At 37.2% G+C, this 22,808-nt stretch overlaps 1 protein-coding gene across 6 annotated transcripts in view; it reads left to right on the top strand.

Moving 5' to 3' along the window:
• The first annotated feature begins 1,551 nt into the window (after positions 1-1,551).
• RFX3 (regulatory factor X3) overlaps positions 1,552-22,808 on the top strand; it is a 290,721-nt gene continuing 269,464 nt past the window's right edge. For 2 of the 6 annotated variants that reach the window (XM_032635923.1, XM_032635917.1), the window contains exons 1-2: positions 1,701-1,711; positions 2,926-2,983. In XM_032635923.1, coding sequence (XP_032491814.1) covers positions 2,962-2,983 — 22 coding nt within the window. In that variant the 5' untranslated portion in view covers positions 1,701-1,711; positions 2,926-2,961. Of the gene's footprint in view, positions 1,712-2,925; positions 2,984-22,808 lie in introns of all 6 variants that reach the window. The other 4 variants (XM_032635924.1, XM_032635918.1, XM_032635921.1 and 1 more) reach the window with 4 other exon arrangements.

Below are 22,808 nucleotides of genomic sequence, written 5' to 3'. Positions count from 1 at the left end.
CTATTTTGCAGGTGCAAAAATTAAGCCTCAAGGGGAGAACTGATTTCCTAATGCTCTAATATCCAAGTTATTGTCCCAGATAAGCAGCTTAGCTGCGTGTGTTGGTTTGGGATATTGACAGGGCCTGGGGGCATGTTCCTGCAGGACTCCAGTCTGCAGAGAACTGGACGAGTATGTTTGAACCGTGAGGCATTAGAGGCTATTCGATACCAACGGGTGTTCGAGATAGCCAGTTGTGTGCTAACAACATCCATCACCAACGTTAACCCATTCGTCTATCTCAATACACCCGGAAGCAGCAAGACCCACAGATACAGCAGGTTGTTAGGTAACCGGGGACCAGGACGAGGCAAGTAACAGGACAAGGGTTGAGCTCACATCCTGGTTTCGTCAACTTTAAATAGGGATGAGCACTTCACGCGAGGGCAGAGGATGACAGGCACTAGGAACTAACTGGGTGCTATGTCAGGTGTAAGTTACCCCACCTCCCAACGCCTTTCCCGGAGGGGGGCCGCCATGCGTTTTCGAGTCCCCGGAGAGGGCGATTTCTTGCTCCTTAGTTGCGCTTACTCCCCGCCCTGTAGATAGGGAGTCAGGACTTCGCCTCTTCGCTCCGGAGTGAGGGCCGAACAAGCTCGGACCTTCCCGGTGCGCGCCACGCCGCGGCGGGACCGCGGGAGGCCTGCGCGCTGCCCATACGCGCCCCGCGCTCGCCTGCTCTAAGATGGCGGCGGAGGCAGCACGCTCACACCCCGCCGCCCGCCCGCCTCCGAATCGCGGCCTCAGGAGGCGGGAGCAGGCCGGGACGCGGAAAGCAGGAGCGCAAAGGCGGTGCGGACCGTCCATTCCAGCACGTTCCCCGCCGCCATGAAGCGTCTCGACATGCTAGAAGCCCGCAGACGAATACGACCGGGAACACCACCGGCGCCTCAGAAACGGGGCGGGTGGGGGGCGCGAGCAAGGGGAAAAGGAAAAAAGAAAAAAAGAGAGCGGCGGCACATCCGGGACCCTCCGCCCGCCCCGCCCCGGAAATGACGTTTCCGTCGGGGGCGGGGCCACTCGTCAAAGTGGATTCTTCCTCTGCTGTAGCTGGTCGTTTAGACAAGGTGTCTGGAATCGCCCTCGACACCCCCTCTCATGGGTTAGCTGTTACCTTCTCCCGGCTCTGAGGCTTTTGGGCACTGAGCTGGTTGCTGCGACTGGCAGCTCTCGTTTCACAGAAAGTATACCTCGCACCACGGCCCTCAATTCCTCCGCCAGCCTCGCCAGGGCGTGTAGTACCGTACCTCCGAGGGGACCCTGGGGTGACCTCAGCCCCTGCCAAACTTAGCGCGTCCCTTCGGAACCCTTCCTCGGAACCCCGGCCTCGCGCCCAGCCCAACCCGGTTCGGGGGCTGTCAGTCACGGTACTGAGCCCGCCCCTTCCGGCCGCTAGCCGGGCCCGCCTCCTCTCCTCTTCCCTCCCCCACCCCTCCCCGTGTGAGTGTCTCCCTCTCCCTCTCGCTCCCTCTCTCTCTCCCTCTCTCTCTCTTTTGTGAGTTATAGCAACCGTTGCCTTGTGAATCAAGCGCCATAGTCACCGTAGTCCTGGCGACTGTTACCCATCAACAACAACTACTCCTCTCCTCCTCCTCCTCCTCTTCCTCCTCCTCCCCACCACCACCACCATCTCCATCACCCACCAACAACACCACAATAATCCACAGCCAAGGTGAATATTCTTCGGTCTCTACATGTGTGTGGGAGCGTGTGGATGCGTGTGAACGCGTGTGAACGCGTGTGTCCGTGCGTGTGTGTGTGTCCGTGTGTGCGAGCCGAGTGTGGCTGTGCGGGGGTCTCACTCCTGACACCGGGGCTGCAGCTGTGGCGCCGCTGCCGAGGGGTTCCGTCCCCCGGGCTTGTTTACAATGGACCGTGCGCGCTGCGGCTGGGTCGGGGGTGTGGGCGCCGCGCCGCCCGCCCGCCCGCTGGCCCCGGCCCTCCGCGGCCGCGCTTCAGGGATGGAGCGGGAGCTCGGGGGGCTGCGAGCCGAGCGGGAGAGGGAGCCACAGTTTTGCGTTGCGGACGGTGGAGCTCTCCCTTAGGTCTGGGTCTGAGGAGGAGGGTCAGGTGAAGAGATAAGGTTTTTTTTTTTTTCTTTCTTTCTTTCCTTCAATTTTCTTCTTTTTCAAAGCTGCTTGGTTCCTGTTTCTTTCAAAACCGAAATAGACAAGAGTGTGCAAGGGGGGACCCACGAGGTGGTGTTTTGTTGTTGTTGTTCACTTGTGGGGCCTTGTTATGGGTTTTGTTATTTTTCTCCTCGTACATCGGTGAACTTTTCCCACTGCCTCTTGCCTTCATTTTTGCCCCTCTTTGCCTTGTGCTTAATGAGCTGCTCTTCTTTTACCATCATCAGCTGCATGGTTTTCTTTTTTCTCTTTTAAAACTGTGTTTTCTTTGTGCTGCAAACAATCTTAATATCCATTCGGCACTCTTCCCTCCCCCTCTTTCTTCTCCCCCCACACCCCTTGCACACACACTGAAACCAGGGGCCTCTTTGCTGGGTTCTTTGCTGCATTGGGAAAGAGATCTTTTTTTAAAAAGTCTCTCTCCTCTCTCTTTTTTGGTGTGTGTGTGCGTGTGTGTGTGTGTGATTTAAACCGGATGCAGGGCATCTGTGATACTTGGGTTAGTAGTTATTGACAGTGCTTTATCCTTCATGTGGAGATGGGAGGGGTACGAGTGAGGTTCCATTTCACTTTGATGAACCTCCTTCCCCACAGTGGAGTGTTAACAATTTTCATTGTGGTTATGAGACTGTGTGTGACAGACAGGGAAAGGACGTAAGGAAGCTTTGTGAGAACTCAGTTTACAGTGTTATTTGTGACAGTTATGGTACTTTAAAGAGTTTTTTTTTTTTAAATCTTCTCTTCGTTTTCCTTTGAGAGTTGAAATTGAAGTCAAGTTGTTCATAAAGAATGTATGAAGCTTCTCAACTTGAAACGTGTGTATATTTCACTTTCTTTGTGGTTGTTAAGATCTAGGCATATGTGTTCTTAACATAGTCTTTTAAATTTATTTTTTGGTTTTCTTTGGACAGTGACTTAAACCTGCTGAAGCGAGAGAACTCTTTCCTTTTTAGGTCTTTGCTTCAAAACTGTATTTTTCTCTGTAGATTTGAAGACTTATCAGTTCTCAAGTTATAGGCTCTTAGAGGTAACCCAGTTTTACAGATCCTGTAAATTTGTTCATTTTTCAGTGTAATGTTTAATTAATTATCAGTAAAGAGTTTTGATAATGAATGTGTGCTAAAACAAATATAGTGTACTGTAATATTCGCACAAATTGAAGGTTCCAATTTGGAATTTTTAAATGCTTATTTAAATAGTCGTCTTTCTAACAGCAAACATATATTGATTTACCTGACAGAGCAGCCTGTGAATAATATTACAGTATTAATTATTCTTCAGAATGTCAGTGAGCAGGTTGGGTAATTGTAAAGCTATTAAGGCTAATATTTTGTAAAATAAGAGGTTTAAAAAAAATCTTTTCTTTTTTAAAATCCATTTTCTTGTGATTGCTATTTTAAATGAGGGTGATGTTTGTTCTGAAAGAAGTCTTTCTCAGAGCACTCAAATTTCTTTATATTTGCCCTCCCGCCTCCCCAATCTGGGTTTCTTGCAAATCTCTAATACTAACCTGTATTTTTTTTTCTGTTCAGATGAGTGTCAAATGCCTGAACACTTTTGGATGGTGAAGTTCCTGGGTCCTATAAACTCTCTGAAGTTAATAGGAGTTTTGCTGTCTTGAGACAGTTTCAGACCTTATGCCATTTACATAATGCATTTTCAGTCGAGTAGATTATATGCTATAATTTTATGGTTTAATATTTTTACTTGCAGTGTCCAAGAATTTTTTTCAGGCATTTCACTCATTACGACTATCTCAGGTTTTCTATAATTCAGATTTTCATTCACAAGGTGATTTGAGAGCAGAACTTAAATTGAATTCTATTACCTATTCATTTTTAAAAGCACTTATGTGATATAAAAGTTGCTGCTAGACATGCTTTGGACTCAAGTGTGTCAACATTATTCATACGGATTAAGTAAATAATAGCCAGAAATACTAACAAATGATAAGTTAAAAAATTTAACACACTGATAAATGTTTAGTAACATTTTTTTTCTGAGATATTTTTCCTAGGAGGGACTATATTATGTATTTGTATTCTCTTGTGTTTGTTTTTAGACTAAAAAACGAACTCGGAAAAGTGTCCAAACTTTAAAACTAAAATTATGAAATAGGAGTTACTTGTAACTTGTTTTGAATAGCTGAATATCTGTGATTCACTGTATGTCATAATGCCTATCTCAGTCTTTTTATATTATTGTGCCTATGAATTGCATTAAATGTTATATAGGCATATTTATGTAGTACATTTAAATGTATAACAGTAAACTAAAATGCATTTCTAAAATGTGCCATTCCACAATGTTTTCATTATATGGGGTAGTTATGCCTAATTTAAAAAATAGTATGTTACTCCTCCAGTATTCAAATAGTCTCATGCTCTACTTAGGTACTCAAATAAAAGGTTTATAGTTTATAAGTACTGAAATAAAAAATTTATAGTTTATAAATTTAATATACTTTGATGCTAAACAAAACAATTTTTAAATCAGAAACAAATTTAATAGTAAAAAAATTACCAATTAAAAATGAATTGTAAAATCAAGATAGATTTAATCTATTATTTAAAGGATGATATATGTTACTTTTTGGTAACATGTTTCATTTTTCTTGAGAAAGTTGATGTTTTATGTGCTTTCCTCTAAACTGTCAACTGAAAAAATCAGTAGGTGGAGTATGATCTTTGTGTCTCAGATTTTATAGTATGTGTGTGTGTGTGTGTGTGTGTGTGTTTAAAAGAGAAGATATAGCATCAGATATGTAGGAAGAGTTAAAAAAATTTTTTTTCTGAACAGTGTAGTAGGAATGTTACTTTGTTTTTTTTGTATTTCTAGTGAGCCTGTGTTACAAGAAATGAGAATACCAAACAAGGAGGCTTTCAAATTACAAAAGAGTCTTGGAAGACATAAACCTTTAAATTATGAAAAGTCTGCTTTTTTTTTTTTTGCCTGCTTTGTTTTTAATGCTGAGCATTAGGCTAAAAATCCTCTACTTCTAGTTACTTTAAAAAATAAGCACTTAGTTTCCCTAATGGAATCCTTTGCTTTTAACTCTTTGGTATGGCTTCCCAGTGGCTGTTGCAAAACAGATTTTAAATTCCTCTCTGTTCACAGGTGCATAGTGTTCCCATATTTTGGAAATCCAAGATTAAGCGGATTTAACTAAATCTAGCTTTGTTAGGGACAGATGGCTGCTTTAAACAGGTGTCACTTTCATTTCTAGTGCATTGTGTTGGGACTTCCACCGGTTCACAAAAGGGCTGTCTAAAGCAGGTGGCATCCTTTGCTTTTGTCCTTAGTAAAATATACTTTTGGAGTTAATTATTTTCGTAGGAAGAGTTTTCTTTTTAAAGTAAAGGTTTTGAACTATTCAAATTGATTCCTAATTTAATTAGCGTAACTTTTATTTTTGAATATCATTCTAGTTTTGAGCTGTGTAAGTTGCAGATCCTTTCAGAAAACACTTCAAATTCTTTAAAGGAATGATAAATTCCCTTTGAATCCAGCAAAGTACTCAGGAGCACTTTACACAATTAGTTAGTTTATCTGAAGCAAAAAGCCAAGGCAGATTTGAATAAAGTGAAATTTGGTTAACATGACAAGTTAACTTTTGCCATCCCATACTTGAATTTTTTGGGGGGCAGCATTATTTTAATTTAAATGATAAATGTTGAGAACCAGTGTTGTTTTTGTTGGTTATTTTAAATATTTTCAAATGAAAACATTTTCCTTATCTACTTCAATTGTTATTATAAAGTTTTTAGTGCTGTTTTTAAGTGAAAATTATTTTCAAGCATTAATGTTTAAAAATATGTACTGGAGTAAATAAAATAGTAACAAACTATTGATTTCTAAGGTTCATTTTTACCCGGATTCTATCCTTTTTTGGTGGAAATTTTATACATCTTACAACAGATGCACCAGAGGGTGCTGTGCTGTTTGCAACAAGAGATTATTATCACTAAGAATGTGAACTGATTAGAACTTTTATGTAAAGAAAAAAAATTTAATTACTTACGCATTCAAGCATATAATAGCCTTATTTCTGTGGAGTTTCAATTTAATATACTGTCTTAATTGGCAGCTTTTCATCAAAGCCTATCTTTCTGTGTACTAATATATATTAGCACAGCATAAAACAATATCAAGATTGATATCTTTGGCATAATCTGAATGTCAGCATTCGTCCTGTAGGCATATACATTTATCATCTTCTTATGCAGGTATTTTAATCTGTATCTAAAAAATTTAGTTTAACTTGAAAATCATACTGTTTTGGCAGTATGGCTTTGTACTCCATAAATTTGGCATGGTTGCACATATCAGTATATTGTATATCCTTACAGCATTTATATATGGCATAATTAGTGGTATGCTTTTTATGGTATAATTTAAAACTCTCTCAAAAGTATAAATGGTAATAATAGTTATCAGGCTAATTAAGTCAACAACAATAATAACAGAAATTGGAGAATTTGGTCCCCACTTCATGCTGTTAGAACAGTCTGGTTTGAATATTTAACTTGGCTTTATTAACTGAAAAGTTTTAGATTCTCCACTTTCCTCTGTGCCTTATACTTCTAAACTGGAAGTGATCTTATATTGCTTTCTGTATCTGAATATTTGTTCATGGAGATTTTTTTTTTTTTTAGGAGAACTGTTGAATTCACTGTTTTGGGTTCTTCTTGCATCATTGACTTTACTTCCTCAGCAGTACATGTATACTCTAAAAGACAAATACTGAAGCAGTGGTAGTCAGTATCTGCCTCAAGTAAGCTTAGAAAGATACAGTTATATCAAATAAACTTTTTTTCCCTCTAGATAATGGATTTATGTATACTGTTGTCCCACATTTAAGTACAATCAGCAAAATATGATATTTTTTAAAAGTACCTTTATAAGACATGCCACAAAGAATTCAAAACATCAATAGAGAATAATAATATTTTAAAGTATTAGTCTTGCTAAAATAGGTTAGGCATTTTTCCTTAAACACGTGATCCTACCAATTCATTAACATAAACTAATTTATGCCACTAAGAATTTAAAGTATATGACATTGTTTCAAAACCTTTATATTTGACATTTTATATATCACATCAAACTACAAGATGTATTTAATGAAAATGAATGAGTTAAAAAATTGGAATGTATTTAGAGTATCAAATAGGTATGTGTTTTGTTTTTTAAATCGATTGTAGATAAGTATATTGGTTAAAAACACAGGCTTTGGACTCAGATTTCAGATAATCTTATTAGCTGTGGAACCTTGGACAGGTTGTTTAGCTTCATTTAGCCTCAGTTTTCTCATCTGAAAAATAGATCAGCCTTAATCTGCTTTATGGAGTTTTGTGAAGAGTAAAGGAGCTAATTCATGTAATGTGCTTTGCTCAGTATTTGACTCGGAATACATGCTCAATACATGTTGGTTCTTAGGGAATACTGAGAAGATACCCAGTCTAATTTTTTTGCTATCTAAGAATCCTTTTAATACACTTCTGACCATCTATTTCCCAGTTGGTCCTAAGTTTTGAAAGATTTTGCCTATTGATCTGCACTCATTAAATAATTATTCCCTCTTCCACCCTTTTAAAAATAAAAGACACGAAGCTGTCAACTGTAGGTTTGGATTATCATTTGATAACCAGTCTTGTTATTACACTGAATTAATAGGGTGCTAGCCCAAAGTTATGTTTTAGTTTTACTTTGCAGCCTTATTGTAACGGATTCTTTTTATGTTTGGATAACTCTCCTGGTCTAGGGATCTCAGACTGAGAATTAATGATGTAACATTTCATAAACTCTTAACACTTCCCATTGTCCATTTCATTGTCCAATTGATATTTTCCTTTTCACATCTATTATACATGAATTCATTTGAAAACATTTTGAGCCCTATTTATAAACATTTTACAAAATGCAGTCATTAATATATAATAATGATAATAGTTGTATAAAGATGAGTTCATCAAGGAATTATTCCAATTTATATGCACTGCTTAGAATCGTTATTTTACTAACAGTAGAAAAATGTGAGGTCACCATTTGTTTACCTGTAGCAATAAGTAATTTTAGAAGAATTTGCCAACCCCAATCTTGAGGTATAAAGTAACCTCAAGAATGTTATTCAGTAAAACATATAATATGAAATAGTAGTGGAAAAATAACGCCTTTGGTTCCCTTTGTTAGGGCATTAAAGATGTTGAAAGAATCATTTTAGTTGACTGCTATATCTAAAGTTACTATTCAGTAATTTGCTATATTTCTATTTGTCTAAGCATTTTGACTAAGAAGAAATATTTTTCTCATTTTACAGTGATCTCAATAGCCCGATCTTTCTCAAAGTGGAAATGTGGTTTATACATTACAATTGAAAATTTATCTGATACTGTGTGTCATCTTTTTTGCTGAAGCATTGTGTATTGTACAGGCTTTTTGCCTGTCTCCCTCATCTTACCTGCTCCCATCCTCCTACTCCTGTTAAATGTTCAATTAAGTATATGATTCCTTTTACATTATTTTTATAGGTAATTAGTCCCAACATAAAAAGTATGTAGACTCTCAGCTCAGCCATCTCCTCTGCTTCCTTTCTCCAGTGAATCTGACACACATTTTAAAGGGAACTTTTGGAAAAAGGCTAGGAAATGTGACTTATTAGGTGGTAAGGTTATATATCATTCTTACCGTTTTTAATCATCCATTATCTTCTTACAATTTCTATCCATCTGACTGCCCTCATGAACAAATACATATCCTTGTTCCACTAATGATGTAACCTGAGCATGATTATGCCCTACGAGTTTCCCTTCCTAGTCCCGGCTATGTGTTGGCCTCTGGCTGAGCACTTTAGGTTAAATCTCTTGTCTAGTCCCAAAATATTGTGTTTGCACAGTCACATGTGCCTGCCCATTGCTGACTTTTAACTCCTGGATTCTTCTTTCTCATTACTTTTATTAGAAGCTGTAATACCCAGTCAGTATTGCTTGCCTTTACTTTACAGTGGCTGGTAAAGATTACGAGAGGTCTTCCTGTTTAGGCAGAAATGGGCAAGGGATAATAGGAGCTGAGCCCAGGAAAGCTAAGAGTGAGGCAGCTGGCCTGAAAATGAAAGTACATTAGTTGGTGAGAAGAGACCTAAATTGAGAGGTGATGTGGAAGGAGAAAAGAGAGGGTGACTAGGCTAAGAAATAAAGGTCTTCAAAAGTGCCAGCCAAAGGAGAGTAAAAAGGAGAAAAAGAGCTTCTGTTCTGGTACTCAGTCTGCCACTAAGTGAAAAACCTTAAGCTGGTCACTTAAACCTCCTAGGTCTCAGTTTCTCCATTTGTAAAATGAAGCAGTAAATGAAGCAGTGCTATGTGATCGCTAAAGCCCTTTCCAGCACTAATAGTCTATGATTCCATGGTGAGATTGGTGTGGAAAAAGGGAAACATGCCAATAACATGGAGCCTGGAATTGGTGTTTCCTTTACTGATGGCATTTTGCTTGCCTATTGTTTTTTCTGATAAGAACAACAAAGAAAGAAAACCCAGCATAAAAAAACATGGGTCTAGCATAATGGCCATACCTATGTCACAGTCAGAAGCTTCCACCATTTCAGTGGCCCCTGTAGGGAGCTATGGCCAAGTGCCCTGATGTTCTCACCCACAGAGGAATTAGCTGAGTCTCACAGCTTGAGCTCCTGCTGCGCCAGCTCCTCTATGTCTGTGTGCCAGACAAGTGTCTGACAGTTGGGGCTCCTGCCTGTTGCTCCCCAATGAGGTATTTAAAACAGGACATAATTTCCCAAGTATGTGGATAGGCAAATTAACAGAGAAAGCGGGGTGGGGTGGTGAGGAGCCCAAGCCTCTGCGAGCTCTCTCTCTCTCTCTCTCTCTCATTAGAAGCAAGAAAAATTAATTTCTGTTGATCTCATTTTTTAGCATTTCTTCCCCAGTTATTAAAGCCTTGACTTTTTTCTTCCCTTCATGCTATTCAGCTAGTTTTGAAAAGAGCTAAAATCCTGTCAAGGAGTTGGGCAAATTCTGAGGGCTTTTGGACTACTTTGGGGCCCGGCTGTGGGGAGCATTGCCATCTTCCACACTAGTATTCTTTTGTAGTTTTCCATTGGCAATAATTGCTGCTTTTCATTTCTCTGAATATTGTTTATACTTGGTTAGCATTTTTAAAATTTAGGTTTGGTGGCAGAAAAATTGTGTCTTTTGGTCAAGAGGTATGCATGTTCATGACTTAAAAAATTTTTATTGGAGTATAGTTGATTTACAATGATGTGTTACTTTCAGGTATACTGTAGAGTGAATCAGTTATACATATATCCACTCTTTTTTTACATTCTTTTCCCATATAGGTCATTACAGAATATTGAGTAGAGTTCCCTGTGCTATACAGTAGGTCGTTATTAGTTATCTGTTTTATATATAGTAGTGTGTATATGCCAATCCCAGTCTCCCAATTTACCCCCGCACTCCTTTTCCCCACTGGTAACCATAAGTTTGTTTTCTACATTGGTGGCTCTATTTCTGTTTTGTAAATGAGTTCATTTGTACCATTGTTTTTAGATTCCACATATAAGCAATATCTTGTGGTATTTGTCTTTCTCTGTCTGACTTACTTTGCTCAGTACTTTAATGTTAATTTGACAAGTGCACTTACAAGATTTTAGAGGATTGCATGCTGTGAAAGGAAGTATTTTTGCATTAGTTCAAGATAAGTCTTATATTCTGCTCTCTCTCATCTCACCTCTTTTACCAGTTTAATAAGGAGTGTATGAAAGATTAATAGATTGTAATTGTTGCTTTTAAAATTATTTTTGAATGCTATTTTTATTGATAGAATCGTATTCAAGTTTCAGAACTACAGATCTGAATGATTGATGGCTTTATACATTTCAGTATAAAACTATCATCCTTAAAAATGCATCTGGCCCTCTTCAGTCTCAATCAGCATAGTTTATCTTAATGTGCAAAACCATTTTAGAAACCCTTTGCTAGTCACTTAAATTTCTTTCTTCCATGCTTTGCTTTTGGGGGTGGTGAGGGAGGGCTGCTGGAGAGGGGCAGGAAGAGGGAGATACATTTAGAAATCATATCCTGTTTCCATTGTTGAATACTTGTGCATTGTATACTCTATCCAGTTTGTTTTCCTGGACTGTGACGTTTTGGTGGAAGTAGAGGTTGGGGTGGGGATTGCAGGGCATGGGGAGGGGAGAAACAGAAATGACTCAGGTGATCCAGTATGTCTTCCAGATCTCTTTCCTTTCCTGTTGTAGTATTATGCAGAGTACACACACTTTTGTGAGGATAGGCATTTTATTACTTCGTATTTGTCTGTGATTCCTTTTCTCCTAAAGATTGAATGTATCTGTATATGTCTATCCCTTAGTATATTGGTGTGCAATAATATCTTTCTCTTTTAAAGAGCCTATATTGTGATTTAGTCATGCACAGATTTAGAAAGGTAGAAGACAGTAGTGAGAAAATCTAGTTTGTGTGCTAGATAACAGAAATGATGCTTTAAATCCACCTGTCTACATTTTGCTTTGGGTGGATTGTTTTGTGGATATATTTTTTGCAATAGAACTTAGGTTTTTCCCCTATTCCTACTGAGGCTGACATTTTAAAGAACCAAAGAGTGTAATCTGTCACATCAGGCTTTCACTGATTGACATCTGGTTATATCTGATGACAATCTTGGAGATGAGTTTTAATGAAGTGTCAGCATAAGGGTCATTAAAAAAAACACATGAAAAGATATATTAGTGATCTGAAAATCACTTTTACCATCTTAAATATACAATATGCATATTTTGATGTACCACGATGAGAGCCCAACATGAAATATTGATATACAGGCACCAGATAAAGTTAGATTCTTTGTTTCGATCATGTAACATAATCACACTGCATGCTTCTAAACGACATTTCAAAACATGTTTTGTTTAAAACGTCACTTTATATTTTTAGAGTGTACTTTTATTAAGAAAAATGGATTTTATCTTATATATAGTGTTTTGTGTATATGTGTGTGTTTGTGCATAGACCTTTAGAAAGTCATTTTAATTGGTACTTCAGAACTTCTGTCAAAACTGCTTTTGCTCACTGGTTTCCGCATTCTACATATCTAGGAACTGCGGTGCTATTTTGTTGAGGCAAAGAAAATTAGGGGAAATGTTTGACTTAAGTTCTTTGAATGACCTTCCTGTGATTTGGGGAACGATTTTTAATGGTGCCTCACATTATACGGGGGTATTTAGAGGCTACCTTTAGTTAACAAAGGCCATGAACGCTGAAATTGAATTAAGTTATTAAAGGCAAAAATTGTAATTCTGATTATAGTAGGTTAAGATATTGTGCTGCTGGATCAACATTTGATCTATGCTTTTATTTTTAGAAGTCTGCCGAGTTTTGAAATTTAAAACCTTTTAAATAATGTTGAATGAGTGGAGCTGTATAATAGATGTGGATTTATATTTCACCAGAGGTTTGAGAGCCATATGGTTTGGAAGTAAGTGGGTTTTATCTTTGAAATTGGGAGGTGCTGTATTTTAATATTTTGATTGGGTTAGATTTACTTGAGTATTTACTGGTCTTGTTAGAAATGCAAGTGCCCATGGAATGGAGATGAAGATCAAAGTCATTTGTGGGAGGAGGTCATTATAATGATCCTGATACGTTACTCACCTGCAGTCATGCTGTCCTTGTTAAACTTTAAAATAAAGGCATCTTTCTTGGATAATATAAACCTCTCTATGATATTGCATTTTTGTTAATTTACACAGCTGTCTGGAATTTCCTAAATCCTGTAGCACAGTCTTGTGTAATGCATTGTCCGTGAGCTTTGGAAGCTCCAGCTTGCCCTTTGGTTTACAAACCTTAGAAAGAATGCTAATAGATGACACCGCATGCCTAGAACAACACCTTAATCTGAAGGAATGGGGTAAGATGAGGGTAAATTGGGGCAGGATCATATAGTTGGAAAAATTAGAGTACGAATAATGGTTAGTACAGTATAGAGAAAAAGAAGGGTGATGTTAGGGTCTACATAAGAAATTCAGTTTGCCACATTAAGTATACTTAGTAATATTACCACTACAGTTAATAACATTATTTCTAATATTTTATTCAAAAACATTCTAGCAGAGACATAAGAAATAATTGGCTATGTTAGTCTATAAGCTTGTAGTTTAACATCATTATTCTTTAGCTTTACTTTTGAATGAGGAATTAAAGGATTTATATCAATGTGTATTTAGTGCCAGTACTATTTTGGTTAATTTAGGAATCCTGAAATGGCTCAGCTTTCTATTGGGTTTTAAGGACTATTTTGAAAGAAAAGAGAGAAATTAGGTATTTGATACAAAATTATATATTCTCAGCTATGTGGACGTATTTTTTAAGATTTCAGATTTTAGAAGGCAGAAATGATGGAGATGATATTTAGGAATCAAGGGTAAAAACAAAGGATAGGAGGAGACATTGAAAATGCAGTTAGATGAAATTAGAAAAATTTGAAGTAAAGATTAAAAATAAGGTGAGATGGATAAATCAATGTATGAATGGTGAGATAATTTGTTGGGTGAATAATCATTTACTTTTTTGCCTTACTTGATTTTAATGAATAGGGGAAGCTGAGAAACAGATTATACTTAAGTTTCTTATGGACACTACATTACTTTTTTTGTCTGAAATATTTACAGTAAAGCCCTGGGACTTTTGATTATTATTGTATGTGATTTCACTATTAATGTTGTATATAGAAAATAATTAAACTGAGATGTATCAGAGTTTTCTTGTAATTATTTTATTGTTACAAAGTTATATATTACTATAGAAAGTTAATATATTCAATTAGAATATCTGATTAGCTTATCTGATATCTAAAGCAGTTTACATATGGGAAGCCAATATATAGTGAAAAACTGTGTACCATAAATGTTTATAATCTTAAAACTTTCTTTTTTAAAAACTTTTAAAGCTAACAGTGAAGAATATAGAATAGTATAGTGAACCCTCATGTGTCCATCACACAGACTAAGGATTATTACGTTCTGTTGTTCTTAAAGCTATATAATTTGAAATAATTTGTTTGTTGAAATAAACTTGAATCCTATTTTGTTCTACATTGTTTTGAAAAAATTTAAGTCTTATGTTAAGAACAGACTCAATGTAGCCTTGAAACAGTGCTTACATTATATTTAAAACAACGTATTTAAGAGTGGTTGATCTTCATGTTGTTTCTTCTCAGCACAGCATTTGTAAATCAGGAAGTTTGTTCTCATTTGTTGGTCAAGTCTTTTGTTTAGTAATTCCAGGGTCTTCTACTTGAAATCTGACCTATCATTAAAAAAGGGATCAAGCACAAGTGCTGCAGCCCTTGTTTGCAGGATGCAGGAAAACAACTGTCTTGATATTTACCTCCCAGAGGTGAAAGGGATTAATATTTTGTACGTCATTCTTTTAATTTGTTTGTGGGCAGATTATATTGCTCCACTTATTCTGTATTGGAGTAACTCCCCAACATCAAACAACTTAATGTTCTAATTTGGAAGAACACCATGTGAAGGAAAGCTTTATCAAATAATTGACTTGTATTTTAGAACCTGACCCTGTTTGCATGGCAGCTAAGCTTTTGAGTCTGAAGCTGGAGCTGGAGCCTCAAGCCACCTATAGTGAGTGTCTTCTTTCCTTAGGGGCCCAACTTCAGCCTTTATCCCTGTTTCTACTTAAATATTCTACGGCCATATTCTTCTGCCCCTTTACTGTGTCTGATCTGCACAGCTGACCAAAAGGGGTAGCCAGGATGCCAGGATGCTGGAGTAGAGATTAAAGAGGTAAAAAGGTCTGTTGCTAGAGTTAGACATGCTTCCAAATGGCGCAAATATATAGATTCCAGTAGAGATATCATTAGGATGTTTTATTTTAGAAACAGAATTTTTAAGTTGGAACAGACTTTGGAGGTTATCTCGTTTAACTCCCCCAACCCCCATTTATGTGAAAGAAAACGGAGGTTAAGTGACTTGGACATATAGCATTTATCAGAGCTGGGGCTGTTGAGCCCTAGGCTCCTCACTCCTGGACCAGTGTTCTTATGGTATATATCATAGCTGGTGAAAACCTTTCCTTAAAGGCAGACAGCGCAAATGTGCTGCCATAAGTATTCACTCTACTTGCTTATTTTATCTAGAGTTTGAGCTCCGTATTTTTCCTAGAGAAAGTAAAATTTTATAATTCTGTATTCAATATTTGAATAAATATCTTAATTTTTATCATCTTCCAACTATAATTTTTGTATATAGGTCATTATTTAATTGCTTTATTTTAAAATGATATAGAAATGCAATTAAATTTTATTTTCCAAAATTTTAAATGGCTGTACATTAAGGGGAAGTACCATACTTGCTTGGTTTTTTTTTTTAAGAAAGAAAATAGTAGATTTGTAATCCCTATCGTTCGTATTTCCCCTTGCTGTGTGTTAGTGATAATATGTCATAATTTGATGAGGGTAAGGACGATTCTAATCCTTCTAAAGATTGTAAAAATTCATTGAATTTTTAATTATAAAAATTGAAGTATTTGTTCCTGTAGGTCACTCTCTTGAGGAGCAAAAGTAAAATTACTGGCAGCTGATATTGGTCATACAAGCTGAGACTTGCCTGGCTGGGATTTAAAGGTGCTGCAGCACTCTTAAGTAAGAGAACCAACGAATGAGAATGTGAAGGGACTGCCCTTTATTCCATAGCAACCAGAAGCAATACCAGCAGTCATGCTATTATATGACTTCTTATTTTCTTAATCTGAGTTTTTGGAAGGATATATTGTTTACTGATTAATAGTGTGAGACTGTGGCAGGAATAAGTAATTACCAAGATTTTGTCTTATTTTTCTCTGTGTGTGTGTGTGTGTGTGTTAGAATTGGAAGTAAACCTATGAGGTCAGGCTTGAACTTAGTTTTGGTATCCTGTTTTGTGATAAAGATGACCTTTATCATTTGAGCACTAACCCTGTTGATTATTTGAAATAATCCACCTCAGAGAGACCAAGAAAATGACAAATAACTGAACTTTCTAGCAGTAATTTGATGCTCTTACCAGCTTCATTTGTAGTACCAAAGGATACATTTATATAAAACAAGAGTAGGTTTCCTATAGGGGAAAACCATTTGTCTTTCGCCCTTAACAAGGTAAATCCCCATGGACAAACCTTTCTTGTAAAACTGTTCTCCTTGGATTTCTCCTCACCTTCAATAAAAAAGGAACTATGATAAAGGCATGATGAAATATTAGTTAGCTCTTGCATTTTTGCCTAGAAGTTACTCAATCTTAACTTTTGTTTGTTTGTGTTTTATTTATTTGCCTGCGATGGGTCTTAGTTGTGGCATGCGGGATCTTTCGTTGCGGCGCACGGGCTTCTCTCTAGTTGTGGTGCAGCTCCAGAGCATGCGGGCTCAGTAGTTGTGGCACGCGTGGGCTTAGCTGCACCAGGGCATGTGGGATCTTAGTTCCCTGACCAAGCATCGAACTGGCGTCCCCCGCGTTGGAAGATGGATTCTTAACCACTGTAGCACCAGGGAAGTCCCCATCTTAATGGTTTTATTTTTTTAATTTAATGAGAGTTAAGAGAGAATCAGAATGCAGTGCATTAAATCAATTTTGCTTTCTGTTAACTAAAGAAAAGGGGTTTTGCTTTTGGGTGTGGGTGGGGAGGGATCTGAATCATTTACTTTTAGACTTAACTATATTCCTGATTTGCCAACACACCTACTGGCCCATAAAGTGGAACAGAAAATACAAATAATTCAGATGAAAAGAAAATGCTAAATACTTGGAAGTCTAAACTGAGGTTTGAATATAGAGGTTGAGTTACCAGTTACTAAATACTAGACTGCTGTATTTGTTGGATATAAAGAGGAAGAATCTAAAACATGGTGTGTGGTCTTAATATCTTATGAATTTATAATCTGGATAAATTTTTACTAAAACTGTTTCTTAATATGGATTAATAGAATCCTCTAAAAAGGAGGTACTTTGGATGTTTTCAAATAGCCCAGAGTTTTATGTTTTGGGGGTCACAATCTTTCAGGATTCCTTATTGCGTATTCATCAGAATTATTTAAGAAATATTTATTGAGTGACCATAGCCTTTGTTGTTAGGAAGCTTATAATCTAGGGTACATTTTCAAATTTATATTTCACCATTCTGCTCTGTAACTTCTCTTTTCTGGCCAGCCTGGCTTTTGATATTGTGTAATTGATTAAAAGCATGAACTTCAGAATGAAGAACCCTGGGTTTGAATTCCAGTTCTGCTACTGATTAGTAGTTTAACCTTAGGCAGATAACTTAAAATACTGTTTCAAAAAATTAAATTAGATAACATAGGCAAATAGCACTGTGTCTGACGTCCAAGTGCTTAGTCAGTGGCAGTTGCTGTTACTTCTCTATAGTCACCTGAATTAAGCCTTGTCCTTTCTCTTCTCTATTACTTGGGTCTCATCGTTTATTCTATTTAAAATGTGTTCCCCACCCTGCTTAAATTCATCTCTCCTAAACTTAGAGTGGTCCCTAACTTGATGGGTTTACTTTTAATGAATTTCTTATTAACACAGCTATTGATAGCTAATTGTGATTTAGATTTATGGCTGTAAATGTTTGATCTTTCCAAATTGTTTGTAAGCTTCCAAAGGGCAAATGACTACACAATAGGTTTTTGAACTCAACACAAAACCCAGTGGCCTTTCCTAGTAGAAGCAGTCAATAATTATTGATTAAGCCTCAGATTGTTTATCTCTAATCAAATTATAGAAAACACATTTAACCATTTTATAACTTTGTCTAGACCTGATTTTATAATGACCATTTGAGCAATGCAATTCTATTATTCCAAATGGATTTTTTAACTTCTTGTTTTTTAAAATGGATTTAATGGAATGAATTAAATGATTTCATGAGTTTTTGATATTTCTTCAAATTAGCATCATCTAGCAGGGAGTAGATTTGGGCTGACCTAATCAGGGACTGTTTTCCTCTTACCTTTCAAATGACATATTGTTACCTAACTCTGTATCTGTATATGCATTTTATACATACACACACACACGTGTGTGTGTGTGTGTGTGTTTGTGTGTGTATGAAATTTCAGACTTGCCTGGAATTTCCTTAGTGTCTGACAAGACTAATTTCTTAGTTTCAGAACTTGGAGAGTCCCTTTTAGGATTCAGTACCTTCTTCCTATTTTCTGGTTGTGGCAGAGTGTGGAAATTCCTAATGCTACTTAATATGGGAGAGACATGGGGGGCATTATGAGAACTTTTTTGGGAGGGGGGCTACTTCAGATACCCCCAAACTCTTTAGTTTTTCCTTTTGTTGCCTACCTTCACTGTTCCTACTGGAATGTCCACAAAGTGCAGAATTAGGGCATGAGTTCCAAGGTTATACCAAGGCACTTAGTGGTATCAGAGTGGAATTGTTACAGTAGTCAGATCTGTGGTTGCACTTGTGCTATTCCACCAAGGGTTGCACCATGGAAAGGTAGCACTTGCTTTGATGTCTACTACAGACTTTACCCTGAAGAATGTTTTTTTTTTTTTTTTTTAATATGGAGCTGTCATCCATAAATCCATAAGCTCTTATTTATTAAAAAAGTTTTTTTAACATCTTTATTGGAGTATAATTGCTTTACAATGGTGTGTTAGTTTTTGCTGTATAACAAAGTGAATCAGCTATGCATATACGTACATCCCCGTATCTCCTCCCTCTTTTTTTTTTTAACATCTTTATTGGAGTATAATTGCTTTACAATCATGTGTTACTTTCTGCTTTACAACAAAGTGAATCAGTTATACGTATACATACATCCCCATATCGCCTCCCTCTTGTATCTCCCTCCCACCCTCCCTATCCCACTCCTCTAGGTGGACACAAAGCACTGAGCTGATCTCCCTGTGCTATGCAGCTGCTTCGCACTAGCTATCTATTTTACATTTGGTAGTGGATATACGTCCATGCCACTTTCTCACTTCGTCCCAACTTACCCTTCCCCCTCCCCATGTCCTAAGTCCATTCTCTATGTCTTCGTCTTTATTCCTGTCCTGCCCCTAGGTTCTTCAGAACCTTTTTATTTTTTTTCTAGATTCCATATATATGTGTTAGCATGCAGTATTTGTTTTTCTCTTTCTGACTTCACTCTGTATAACAGATTCTAGGTCCATCCACCTCACTACCAGTAACTCAATTTCCTTTCTTTTGATGGCTGAGTAGTATTCCTTTGTATATATGTGCCACATCTTCTTTATCCATTCATCTGTCGATGGACACTTAGGTTGCTTCCATGTCCTGGCTATTGTAAATTGAGCTGCAGTGAACGTTGTGGTACATGACTCCTTTTGAATTATGGTTTTCTTAGGGTATATGCCCAGTAGTGGGATTGCTGGGTCATATGGTAGTTCTATTTTTAGTTTTTTGAGGAACCTCCATACTGTTCTCCATAGGGGCTGTATCCATTTACTTTCCCACCAACAGTGCAAGAAGGTTCCCTTTTCTCCACACCCTCTCCAGCATTTATTGTTTGTAGATTTTTTGATGATGGCCATTCTGACCGGTGTGAGGTGGTACCTCACTGTAGTTTTGATTTGCATTTCTCTAATAATTAGTGAAGTTGAGCATCCTTTCATGTGTTTGTTGGCAATCTGTATATCTTCTTTGGAGAAATGTCTGTTTAGGTCTTCTGCCCATTTTTGGATTGGGTTGTTTGTTTTTCTGATATTGAGTTACATGAGCTGATTGTATATTTTGGAGGTTAATCCTTTGTCAGTTGCTTCGTTTGCAAATATTTTCTCCCATTCTGAGGGTTGTCTTTTCGTCTTGCTTATGGTTTCCTTTGCTGTGCAAAAGTTTTAAGTTTCGTTAGGCCCCATTTGTTTATTTTTGTTTTTATTTCCATTTCTCTAGGAGGTGGGTCAAAAAGGATCTTGCTGTGATTTATGTCATAGAGTGCTCTGCCTATGTTTTCCTCTAAGAGTTTGATGGTGTCTGGCCTTACATTTAGGTCTTTAATCCATTTTAAGTTTATTTTTGTGTATGGTGTTAGGAAGTGTTCTAATCTCATACTTTTACATGTAGCTGTCCAGTTTTCCCAGCACCACTTATTGAAGAGGCTGTCTTTTCTCCACTGTATATTCCTGCCTCCTTTATCAAAGATAAGGTGACCATATGTGCGTGGGTTTTCCTCTGGGCTTTCTATCCTGTTCCATTGATCTATATTTCTCTTTTTGTGCCAGTACCTTACTGTCTTGATTACTGTAGCTTCGTAGTATAGGCTGAAGTCAGGGAGCTTGATTCCTCCAGCTCTGCTTTTCTTTCTCAAGATTGCATAAGCTCTTTTTAAAATCAATGTATTTTCATTCTGTACCATCTCTTTTGATGAAGTTTGGTGAATTTACTACCAGTTATGAAGTCATCTTGACCTCTCTTCAGACTTAGGGGATTCCCTTCAATTTCTAGAATCAGTTTAGGTGTACAAGTTCGTTATTACTTTTTGTAATAATCTTCAATTATTTATTGAGCCAATATTGGCACCTACAATACGGGCCAACCAGTGGAATGCTGTGCAGGATACAACAGTGAACAAAATTGATCAGGTCTCTGCTCTAGAGGAGTATACATTGAAACAATTGGAGATGAGGGAGAGAGAAAGTAAATGAGTATTATAATGGTTATAAATGCTATGGAGAAAAATAAAGAAAGAAGGGGTATAGAGAGTGTAGGTGATGAGGGTGGAGGAAATTGTAATTTTAAATAGGATAATTAGGAAGAACGTAAAGAGAAGGTGACATTTGAACAAAGTCTGACAGAGGTAGGTTTTGTATATTTCTTCAAATGTGGGTTTATGTATTTATCTTGATGCCTTGATTGGTGCTAGCCTTCCTTCTGTACTAAAGAGTCCTAATTGTTTACATCTGTCCTTATTTTTCTTTCTGCCTTTCTATTTGCTGCCTTTTATCATTTTTATATGCCTTTGAAAATAGAGCCTTTTCATTTATATATTCTTTTTAAATGTATTGACTAAAACTATGGTTTTCTATAAGGAAACAAGGCAGATTAAGAATCTCTTTCGAAAACTTTTAGCTTAGTTTTGTGTTTTTGTTTTTTTGAGAGGAGAGGGGATATTCATTTCTTCAAGTTCACCCTATCTGCTTACAATTGAAGGTTCTTCTGAAGCACCTGTAGCTATCACTAAAATATATCCTAAAAAATTGGAAAGAATTGATGCATGAAGTGTTTAAAAAAAGTCATAATTAATAGACAAATAGAAATTACACTAGCCGAACTGCTGGTTTGTTGGTTATGCTCTCAGTTTGCTTATATGGCTGATTTAAACTGGAGAAAGAATCTTTGCATTTGGTGGTTTCTGTGATCAAAATGCCCTTCAGTGTCTTAGATGTGAAACTAGAATGTCATTGTTTATATAGCATAGATATCTATCATTATCTAGTCATCTTTAATCGTAACTTATCATGGATTTATGAATTGAATTTTTTTGTAAAATTTTGTATATGCAAAAAGACAAGTAAGAGATTATTTAGATAAATAAAAGTTACTACTGGAGGCAGTGGAGGTCTTGAATTCTGTTATTTTGACAAATAGATTGTCATGCTGATATTTTTAGAATGAGGTTTTCAGTGTACTAATGTCAAAATTGTATTTTCCATTTCAATTCGGTGTCAGATATTCAACACTATGTGCCTGTCATCCATTATGCAGTGTACAGTTTGACAGTATTTGAGGGTATTGTACTGTATTGGAATACTAAAAAAATGGTACAAAATATGTAATATATATAATATGGGTATGTTTTTAACATGTTTAAGGAAATAGAAATTTCTGTGGAATTTTTAACTACATTTCTGTGTTTGAATTTATGTAACTATATATATAATATTTATTTCTAATCGTGTTCCTCCTTGAAGGCTGGTTAAGTGATTATACTTGAAAATTTGCCCTGGCATTTGTGTCTGAAGTGAGTCAGATGTTTCCACATTTTAGCAACCTGTAGTCCGGAGTTTTGTTTTGTTTTGTTTTGTTTTTGCTGTACGCGGGCCTCTCACTGTTGTGGCCTCTCCCATTGCGGAGTACAGGCTCCGGCCGCGCAGGCTCAGTGGCCATGGCTCACGGGCCCAGCCGCTCCGCGGGATGTGGGATCCTCCCGGACGAGGGCACAAACCTGCGTCCCCTGCATCGGCAGGTGGACCCTCAACCACTGCGCCACCAGGGAAGCCCTGTAGTCCAGAGTTTATTGAACTTGAGTACCTGCTATTTTTGACATTGAAAGTATAAATTTAAAAATTAAAGAAGCCGAATTTAGTATCACCACTTTTTTGTACCATCACTGTGTTTATGAAAAAATATGTGAGCTATATAAAAGACTTCGGAGAGCAAGTCTGCCCTCATATTTTACTCCCTAGCTTTTTCATTAAGGAAAAAATTAAAGATATACAAAAATAGAACTGTATGATGAAATAATGAAATGAATTCCTGTGTATCCATCTTTCTGCTTTAATGGTTAGCTTGTGGTTAATCTTATTTCAGCCAAACCCCTTCACTCCCCAAACACTCCATTATTGTTCCCCTCACTCTTTACCTATGGAAA

The sequence above is a fragment of the Phocoena sinus genome, chromosome 6 (genome assembly GCF_008692025.1).
Source record: "Phocoena sinus isolate mPhoSin1 chromosome 6, mPhoSin1.pri, whole genome shotgun sequence".
Lineage (NCBI taxonomy): Eukaryota > Metazoa > Chordata > Mammalia > Artiodactyla > Phocoenidae > Phocoena > Phocoena sinus.
This window is presented reverse-complemented; position numbering and strand designations above follow the sequence as displayed.